General features: G+C 43.2%; 1 protein-coding gene across 1 annotated transcript; it reads left to right on the forward strand.

Moving 5' to 3' along the window:
* Positions 1 to 533: 533 nt before the first annotated feature.
* fkbp4 (FKBP prolyl isomerase 4) lies at positions 534 to 10261 on the forward strand. The gene is made up of 11 exons (XM_084059675.1): positions 534 to 986; positions 2423 to 2567; positions 2714 to 2856; positions 3708 to 3828; positions 6249 to 6405; positions 6994 to 7084; positions 7170 to 7253; positions 7336 to 7521; positions 8266 to 8409; positions 8543 to 8638; positions 8775 to 10261. Exons 1-11 carry the CDS (start codon positions 894 to 896, stop codon positions 8847 to 8849), a joined length of 1335 nt encoding a protein of 444 aa, XP_083915801.1. The 5' UTR covers positions 534 to 893; the 3' UTR covers positions 8850 to 10261.
* The last annotated feature ends 499 nt before the right edge of the window (positions 10262 to 10760 follow it).

The following is a 10760-nucleotide window of genomic DNA, read 5'->3' on the forward strand; positions in this document are numbered from 1 at the left end:
TAGTAGACAATGTCCATTGCAAGTTGCTGTACTCTGTCCTCTACCCTGAGCCATCCCACCCTAGCAAACTTCAAAGTGAGCAGGGGTTAAATGAGTTGAATATGTAAGGCCAAGCAGTAGCCTGACCAGTTTATTTTGGGATGGCCTTGTTTTTAAGGCCTTTGTGGTGCTATGGCATCATGAGGTGCATGCATAGTCGAAGTGACTTTGGATGAGTGCTCCTGTTAATGTATTCTTACTGACCAGTGAGGAGATCCTGTACAAAACATCTATTCTTTGGTTGACATTTCTGATTACATTTGTTGACATTTTGACCTCTTCTCCTCATCCTGTGGTCTAAATATCCGTCCACGCTGAATTAAATCTCACGTAGTAATTAATTATATATATATAAAAAAGTGGTTTAATAATGGTTTCACACCACATCACATGAGCGCCGCCCGCCCGGGGTGCATGTGAGTCGGCATACTAACGCACCCACGTTCGGCTCATCCCTGTGGATCCTCCCCCCATGTCTGGAAAGTTCTGTGCCCTTCCTTCAAGCAGCAGCAGGCGGATGGATTTAGAAGTCCCTTAATCAGCAAGCAGAGCAACGTGGATCCGATCTCTGTCAGCCTCATCCTGCTAGAAGACACTAGAAGGCTGTGACTGACTGGAGCATGTGCTGATTTAAGCGTGTGTGTGCATTCATTCACTAGTAACAGTGGAGTAACTAACTGTTGATCGGCAAGCTAACCAGTTAGCCACCATATAGCTGAGGGCTGCTTTACACTTATAGGCGTACTGATCAGTGCAGAAGTAGGTTGCCGATCAGTAACGTTAACAAGCGTTTAGTTTCATTTAGATCTCACAGATCAGAACCAGAGAGGATCGAGGGGGTTCGATCCACCACAATGACTGCAGAGGAACAGACAAGTGAAGGACAACACAGCATCCCTATGGAGGGAGAGGATATCACGCCGAAGAAGGATGGGGGTGTTTTGAAGGTAAATTAACCTCATCATTCACTCAGCCAATTGCTCTTTAATCGCCACCTAGCTGAGTGCTCTCATGTTAGCATGGCTGTTCACTCACTGGCCTATTGTGGCTAAGCTAACGCTAGCACCGCCTGGCTAAAGCTCCCAAAGCTGTACATGCATTGCACAGCAGCTACCGGGTTAGCACGATCGCTAGCACACTTCAATCATGAACACACACGTGTTCATTCTCAGTTTCGCTACCTTATTTCCTTAGCAAAATGTCTCAGTGCAAGTCATACTTGTCTAGTTTGCAATTTGACATTAGATGTATGTGCCCAGGACACTATCCAATGCCTATGTGATCACTATCAGTTACCCATCTTCCTCATTATTGTAGAAGGCTGAGGAATGAACCGTGCAGCACACACACACACACACACACACACACACACACACACACACACACACACACAGCTCCTCACCCCTAGCCGCAAGCAACTCTTAGATCCTATTTTTAATATATGGAATCTAGAGTTGCAATACCAACCCTTGACAGCCCATACATCCTAACAGAACAGTCCTATCTGATTGTATTAAACGACAAAACTCGCCAACATTGCAGCTGTACGGAAAGCTTGAATTGTCTTCTTTTCATCTGCAAAGTTTTTGTTTAATAACAATTCAGAGTAGACAGGTTATGAGCTACTTTCTGTCAATACATTCCGTGCAGGTGATAATGTGCAAGTGTTGGAGTTTGGAAGCGCTCGTTGGAAATCACTCAATGGTCCAGCGTACCACCTGTTCCGAAAATGCACATAATGAGACATGCAAAAGTGTCACTTTTCAGCTACAGTCACCTTTTTGAACCCAAATAGGGCAATTGTGTGACACCTGACCCGAAAGAAAACAACCTTTTTCACCTCGGGGCTGTTTGCATGCCTGCATAATGCAGGAGGAGGCAGGACGGTGCCTTATGGAAAACGAGCGCTTCCAAACTCCAACACTTGAACATAATCACCTGCACATAATTTATTGACAGATAGTAGCTCATAACATGTCTACTATGTCTTGTGTACAGCTGCTGTTTGGATGTATGGGCTGTCAAGGGTTGGTAATGGGTATTGCAACTCTAGATTCCAGATATTAAAAATAGGATCTAAAGGCCAAACTGCACCAATGCAACTCCTTGCAACTGTCATTGGTGATAATGGTTGCATGGTGAGACATTGGTGTGGAGTGGGCTTTAGAGTTGCTTGCGACTACCTCACCCCCGTCTTGATCTCCCTTGAACACGCCATGGAGTTGAACAAAAAACAATAACCCTAACATTAATCTGGATAATGGATATTATTATTATGCTAGTTGTTAATGAGTGAATTAAAGCGTGTCATATTATACTGTAGAAAAGAGTCATCATCATTGTTTGTTTGCTCCCTTCCTTCCTCTTTTCTGTCTTTCTCCAGCTGGTGAAAAGGGAAGGCACAGGCACAGAGCTGCCTATGACGGGTGACAAAGTTTTTGTGCACTATGTGGGCACGCTTCTCGACGGAACTCCCTTCGACTCGAGCAGGGACAGGGGGGAGAAGTTCTCTTTTGAGTTGGGCAAAGGTTAGTTCATACCGTTGACACAAACATGGAAAACCACCTAATTAAAAACATGGAAAACCACCTAATTAAGAACATGGAAAACCAAATCACCTAATTGTATGCAATGTGTGTTCACGCCTATATTCTTCTTTGTGTTTGCACTGCAGGCCAAGTAATAAAAGCATGGGATATTGGTGTAGCCACGATGAAAGTGGGCGAGCTGAGTCAACTTATCTGTAAGCCAGAGTATGCTTATGGATCTGCGGGCAGTCCGCCCAAGATACCTCCCAACGCCACACTCGTGTTCCAGGTAAGACCGATTGGTTTACTACAGGGGTGGGCAACTTTGATGATGGAGAGGGCTATATATTTCCACACTCACTCCAGGGGGCCACATTGCATATACTGTCGGGCAGACACCTCTTATCTCCGTATTTTAACTTTTTGCGTAAATTAATGCCGTACTTCACCATTCTATGTCACAGAAAAGTAGCAAAAATAGCCGATCTACAAGCTCAAAACATGTCGCAGCGAGACGTGTTTTGAGCTTGTAGATCTGCTTGTAGAGCTTGTAGATCTGCTATTAACCTGTGGGCCGCATTAAGTGAAGGTGGGGGCCGCATGTGGCCCTCGGGCCGCCAGTTGCCCATGTATGTGCTACAGCTTCTCGCTTGCATGAGTTGTGCTAAACCACATGAACCCTGGCGTATCTATTTTGGCCTTGTCACTATAGGTGGAAAAATAGCAGACGTACAAGCTCACAAGGTGTCGCATCATCACAACACGTTATGAGCTTGTAGATGTGCTATTTTCATTGTATGACCGTGTCAGGCTTAAGTAGCTAATGTATGGATTCATTTTTTTCCTCATGCCCATGCGTATGACAGGTAGAGCTGTTTGATACATGGGCCGCCAGTTGCCCATGTATGTGCTACAGCTTCTCGCTTGCATGAGTTGTGCTAAACCACATGAACCCTGGCGTATCTATTTTGGCCTTGTCACTATAGGTGGAAAAATAGCAGACGTACAAGCTCACAAGGTGTCGCATCATCACAACACGTTATGAGCTTGTAGATGTGCTATTTTCATTGTATGACCGTGTCAGGCTTAAGTAGCTAATGTATGGATTCATTTTTTTCCTCATGCCCATGCGTATGACAGGTAGAGCTGTTTGACTTCCATGGGGAAGATATTACTGAGGAAGAGGATGGTGGAATCATTCGTCGTATCATCACCAAAGGCCAGGGCTACACCAAGCCCAATGAAGGAGCTTCTGTTGACGGTAGCCATCCACGCAACTATCCATTATATTGTTAACCATTATTCTGTTGCTATTTCATTTATTGAATAATCTAATATTTTTTATTTTACATATCAACAAATTGATTAAGTGTTATTTTACGACTGTTGTGCTAAAAGAAAATGGCACATGTAGTGCTTGGCAACGTGCGTGGTGCGTGGCATAGTAGCTGCAGACATACTGGTGGGGGTCAATGTTAAGTCAACCTGTTTATGCCCCACCAAGATGTCCGTGCTACCAAATGACACTTGTTGACGCCCCCTTCAGGATTTTTTGCTACGCACTATACACAAGCTCGTCATGTGTTGGTGACGAGACACGTGATGACAGACACGTAAGGCTGTTTTCTTTTTTAAGCCGTTTCGCTATAGTAGGCTGCAGCCACTGGCTGTGGCTATTTAGGGGTCCTTGTTGGCATGGAAATGTTAGGGAACCCCTGGCATAGTTGACATTGGAACCGATTGAATAATGTAAGACCAGACATAAATGGAAAGCGGCTTTACTTATTTTCAGACATAGAGACATGACTAGAATCATATTTGAAATCAGGTCCTCGTGACTCACAAGGAGCTTATAGTCTGTCGCTCTAACTGGCTGTGTCACCAGGCATCCCCATTAAAATCTTATTGGATAATTCAATGTACTCACTGTATCTCCCAGCACTAGGAGACATATCACCTGCTTACAGCAGTAGCATGTATCTTGACCAGACCTATAAAAAAAAATGCCTTTTTGAATACAAAGCCTGCTATCCACATAAATCACAATCATCATAGAGAGAGAAAGAGAAAGCATGTGGTATAAAGCTTTGTATTCCTAATTTATCATCTGTACATCAGAAGAACAGATCTACAAGCTAATAGTGTCCAAGGTTTATGGGTTTCAAGTATCCTCTTTATTATTTATAAACAATAACTTAATACTTGAGCGGCAGAATAACCTCTCTGTTTATTCTGTTTCACACAGAGCATAACAACTGTCCCCTCTTAATACATCACCACTAGCTTGTGCTCTTCTCCACTGGGTATTGCTAATCGAATCCAGTGTCTATAAGCTGACTGGACATCGGTTCAGTTGAACTAAACTGAAGCCTAAAGCCCATTTATACTTTAACGTATGACGCATGTTGTCGCATGCTGAAAATAACCGATGTGCAGTGCACGCTCATAACATGTTGCATCACGCTGCGGTGTGAGTTTGTAGATCTGCTATTTTCAGAGCATGACACCGTCATACAACGGAGTATACACCAAACCCAAGCTGAACCTAGTGGGGACATTGTGATAACAGCGCCTGGGGGAAAAACATGGTCATTCATCCGTGCAATCGCCAATGCGCTATCCCATCGCCAGTCGGCACAACCCTAACTACAAACAATGTTACAAAAATACAGGCAACTGATGCGTGGCCAAACACAGGTGGGCTTAAGGTGGTGGCCAAAAGTGAGGTCAGGTGAAGGGAATCCAGTACAGGTTCCCATTGTCACACTGACACTATTTAAAGATTTCTTTTGGCAAAACGTGGCATGCAAAGTCAAGCCAGCACCCCTCACTGGCCTCCAGGACAGTACAAACTACATACACAAGTGAGTGCATTTGTGGTTACCCTCAATGTGAGTTCACTTGATATCTAATCAAAACAATAAGAACAGTAATTCATGTATTTATACAAGCGCAGTGCATATGTTTATGCTACTACACTGTACATTTTCAGCTAGTGCAATGTTTGTGTAATACTACTAATATTTATCTATACCCACATTGCTTTTCCAGCAGCTATATTGTATATCGTCACTGTCGGTCGGAAACCTTGTATTATGCTATTTAGTCACAAGCTCTTGTTAATAGTTTTCTTTGGTTAAATAATTATAAAACCCACTGAAATACTTCACCACTTTCAAGCTGGCCTGCTATTTTGGGCATGTTATAGGCGAGTATTTCCAAAGACCTACACAATTCATAAGAAATGGCAGATCTACAAGCTAACAACACACTGCCACACGAAGTGAACGATCGGCTATTTTTTTATCAAATGTGCAAATAATTTATTCAAAAAATGATACTGTTAAATTCAGTAAGTTGTTTGTCATATCTGTCCGGACAATAAAGTCATTCTGATGTGGGCTCTCTCTTGTCTTTTGGTCACACTGCCAGACAGAGATGCACAGACAAACCCTTACAGGTTTTTGGTTCAGAAACATGTCACTCTTTTCACCCACACACGTTTGTTGGGTAACCGGAACGCTCGCCCCATACCTGGTGGTGACCGTTCCGACGTCGCCGGATTTGACCCGGGGCGAGCGAGTTTTGGAGCGAGCTTGCTTGTATTCGTTTGTTGGGCTCAGAATTTGTTCTGTTTCAGTGCCTAACTTCTGTTGCTTATCTATGTTTCCTTTTTTATAGTGACTATTCAGGGGTCTTACGAGGGCCGGGTGTTTGACGAGAGAGAGATGAAGTTTGAGATTGGAGACGGAGAGGGCCTGGGTTTGCCAACCGGAGTTGAGAAAGCTATCATGGCCATGGAACAGGAAGAGGAGTCCCTATTCAGTATTAAGCCCAAGTATGCTAATTACTAGAAATACAACTTTCTCCTAACTTTGGGTGTGTCTCATGGCCCCAAGATATATGCATTTTCACAAAATCCTGTAAACATTTTGTAGTTGTAGAACTATGCTGTAACATGTTAAAATTATTTTATGGGAATTTAATTTAGGTTTTAAGTGAAATGCTATTCTTAATAAATATGTAATTATAATCAGTGTTGCATTGGTGAATCTATCTCTGGTGGGGCGCTATTTTAAAGACGTCACGCACACGTCGCGTAACACCTACACTACAGATCACGCAATGGACAATTGATATGCATCTAAGCTCATTCCTTTGTTAATTCACCTGGTGTGACACCTGGCATTTGGCAGCCTTTGTAAACTTTGTTGAGGTGTGAACTTAAGGGTTGTTTTTAATCGATGCATGTGCGTGCTCCTGCTCAAAAGACTGGTGGGATGGCGTGTTACCACATGCAATGACCAATGCAACACTGATTATAATTAACATTATTGTACTTAATAACAGTGTTATCAAATTCCAGGATTCTCTTACTGTCAGCAGATACCGTCACTTATTTTATTTTCTATTTTGTGCTTCACAGGTACGGCTTTGGAAAAGCAGGACATGCGAAGTACAAGATTCCTGGTGACGCTATGTTGCAGTACAAGGTCCTGCTGACTGCCTTTGAGAAGGTGCGTGCGTTGCAATTACAGAGGCAAACACATCTCAGCTTCAGTCAACTGATGAACACAAACTAAATTATTTTCTGTCCTTTAGGCCAAGGAATCATGGGAGATGAACACGCTAGAGAAACTAGAACAGAGTGCCATTGTCAAAGAGAAGGGAACTCAATACTTTAAGGTATGTGGTTGTGTGTTTAAAAGATGCACACCGTAATAAATAATGAGCAATTTCAAGACCACGTGGTTTTATGTGTGTTTAGGATGGGAAGTACAAGCAGGCATCAGTGGCGTACAAGAGGATTGTGTCATGGCTGGAACACGAGTCTGGTTTGTTGCCAGAGGATGAGCCGAAAGCCAAATCGCTGCGACTGGCCGCGCATCTGAACCTGGCCATGTGCTACCTCAAAATGCTGGAGCCAAGTCATGCTCTGGAGAACTGCGACAAGGTATCACCTGAGAGCTAAATTTGGGGAAATATTGTAAAACATCACACACGTTTAAGGATATTAGAAAATGCATTTAGAATTTATGTTGGCCTACAAAACCTGGACTTCCATCATTCCACCCTCTTAAACAGATACAATTCAGAACGTATTTACTTTTTTAAATGGTATTTTAACTAATCTGTAAGGCGGAGTATGCTAATACAATATTCTAGCATATTTTCAGTGGTTGGAGGTGGTCCCCCCCCCCCCCTACTCTTCCATTCAAAAATGTAGACCCTGGTGTCAGGTAGGACACCTTATTGGTTGACAATGTCAGTACATTTATTTGAAGCTGTTGTATTTCAGACATTGTTGCAATTGTGCTGTCGAGGGAGGGAGACAATTAAGGCTTATGTTTCAGCCTTGATAAGCTATGCACAGATGGTTCACCAATGTGCTCATACATGTTAATAGGACTGCTAGCTTGTGTGAATATTACAGCGTAAGAAATACAGAGATTAGGGGCGCCGCTGGCCTAGTGGTTAAGGCGCATTCCACATATAGGCTCTAATTCAGCCTGACAGTGCGTTGCGGGTTCTATTCCCGAGCCCGACAACCTTTTCTGCGTGTCACTCCCCGTCTCTCTGTCCTAGTTTCCTATCTCTCTCTATTGTGTACTATAAATAAAGGCAGAAAAGCCAAAAATAATAATAAAAAGAAGGAAAAAAATAAAAAGGAGATTATCACACTTTGTACCAACTGTAGGCTCTGGAGTTGGAAGAATCCAACGAGAAGGCTCTATTCCGAAGGGGAGAGGCGCGGTTTGCCATGAAAGAGTTTGAAAAAGCAAGAGGTGACTTCCAGCGAGTCATTCAGCTGTATCCGGCCAACAAGGCAGCCAAGAGTCAGGTGAAACACTATGAGCCTTTAAATACGATCATCTGGGAATGTTGAGTGAAAACTGAATTTTCTGAAGAATGTCATAACGTGTAGCTGTAGACAAGCAGCAAAACTCATGACATGATGTCATATATCCCGCCAGGTTGCTCTTTGTCAGAAACAAATCAAGGAGCAGCACGAGAAGGATAAGCGCCTCTACGCCAACATGTTCCAGAAGTTTGCTGATGCAGATGCCAAGGTGAGACTTGACTGTCCTTTTAGTTCTCTACAGCAACCATAAGGGGGCAGGATAACCATCAGTATTGGCAAGGCAGAGAAAAGGAACTGCAAGGTGTCAACTGCTAATGTGTGACTTCCCTTCTCTTGATGGACAGAAACAGGATGGCAAGGATGAGGTGAAAGAAAACAGCGGCGGCATGGAGGTTGAGAACGGCGGAGCACAGGAGTAGATGTTTCAGATGCTGATCTGACTGTGTTACAGTCCGTATTTACTTCAGACTTTATAACTTCGGCCATTTGTGTTTTTAAGGTTTGATTGTCTGTGTGAGAATGAGTGTACCAATGAGAGCAATGACTATGTTCGTGTGTTCGCTGGCTTTCTATGTCTCTCTGCTTTCGCCATAGCAGCTGGCTGGCTGGGCGGGACTTCTCTAACTGGTGGCTACCCTAAGGGGGGTGGTCGTGGTACAGTGTGCTCGCCAACCCTGTATCCATCCAATCCACAGCTTGGAGCTGTGCATGTGTTTTCACTGCTTGTCTGTTAGAAGATGTGTATAAAATTTGTCAACCCTCACCCGTCAAGGGCTAGACCATTCACCTTGCACTCCCCTCTGCCCCCCGTCCCCCCGTCTGTGTTCTCTCTCCCCCTCCACAGTCACCGTTTTGTGGACAAGCTGATAAACCTATTGAGCACCAATTCAGATGGCTTTACGTGCGTTATGTGTTGAGTTTTGAATGCTAGGGTGCCTGTGTCTTAAAAGTATGTAAGTAGCAGCACTGCAGACAGAAAAAGGCATAATGAGATGTTGGCCTGGTAAAACCCTCGGAGTTCAAGCTGCTTTCTTCGACCTAAAGTTGCAACTCCACTATAGCAGCCAGGATAACAAGACTGTTCTTCACTTTTATAATTACCTTGTTTTTTTGTTTTTTCATATTTGTTTTGTGCTTGTAATTTCTGTATTAATTGTTAATGTTATGAATACAACAATGAATTACTTAACTGGAAAATGTGCGTGAAAGCAGCTAGTTGTCAGTTAGTAGCTTCTCCTGGGCATACTCAAAAAGTAAGGCTCAGTTTTAGTCTTACTTTACTGTAAAGAATATATTATAATAATGTGCACATAAAGATTATCGGACCCACATGCTAAGCTTTAAACTAGAAGGAAATAAGAGCCCATTTTTTTGTCACCAAGACAACTGGAGGGCTGGTTCACCTGTGTTAACTTCAACATTAATTACACAATTCACATTATTGGTGAGCATTATTGGAGCTTTTTAGCAGAGTTTCAGGAGCAGGACCACACCTCCAATCAAGTCACTTACATTCACCTATAAATGCTCACCTAACCCTCTTCCCTCTTTGGTCTCACATTAATTAATTTTTTTTTTTTCAATAAATCTGTTGACCACATTCTGATTGACGGTGTGGTCCTTGCTAGTGAATTTGTAGTTATAGTTAAACTTAAGATTTGATTATGTTGGCTTTAGCAGCTTAGAGGAAGTGTGTTTGGGGACTATAATTTGGAACAGGCCAGGCAGTGGGGTGGATTTGTAGTGTGTACTAGTTCTTTGTTGGAATGGTCACTCCTTGTCCTGCCCTGACTGAAGGATCCAAAATAACTAATAAACTGCATCAAGTTGACTTAATTTGTTTGTTTGGCCTTTTCTTGACATTAGTCAGTTGTGTTCCTTAGTTTCTGGCTGTCATGCTTCTGTGGCTCTCTGTAATTCGCAAACCGTAACAGTCATTTTTGTCAACAGACAGCACTCATATTTTACTGAAAAATGTACTTTGCCTCTTTTTTTAGATGAGTAGTTGCGTTTGTGGTCGTCTTCTTTTTTTGGGGGGGCGGGCTTGTATGCCTTTATTTAAAAGGCAGTAAACTGACAGGAAACGGGGAGAGAGAAGGGGAGTGACACGCAGCAAAGGTCGTCGGGATCGGGACTCGAACCGGTGACACGCAGCATTGCCGCCTAGGGTGCCTGGACCGCCACGCTGCGGCCCAGGCCTAGTTCATACATTTGAAGTGTATTTATTTGTCTTACTTGTTGGAACAAAATGTGCCAATGCAAAGATTAAATTGGAAAGTTGGACCCATGGCAGAGGTAACTGGGGTTTGCCCAAAAAGAGACGTGACCCC

This window comes from Gymnoscopelus microlampas, assembly GCF_963454915.1.
Source record: "Gymnoscopelus microlampas genome assembly, chromosome: 6".
Classification (NCBI taxonomy): Eukaryota; Metazoa; Chordata; class Actinopteri; order Myctophiformes; family Myctophidae; genus Gymnoscopelus; species Gymnoscopelus microlampas.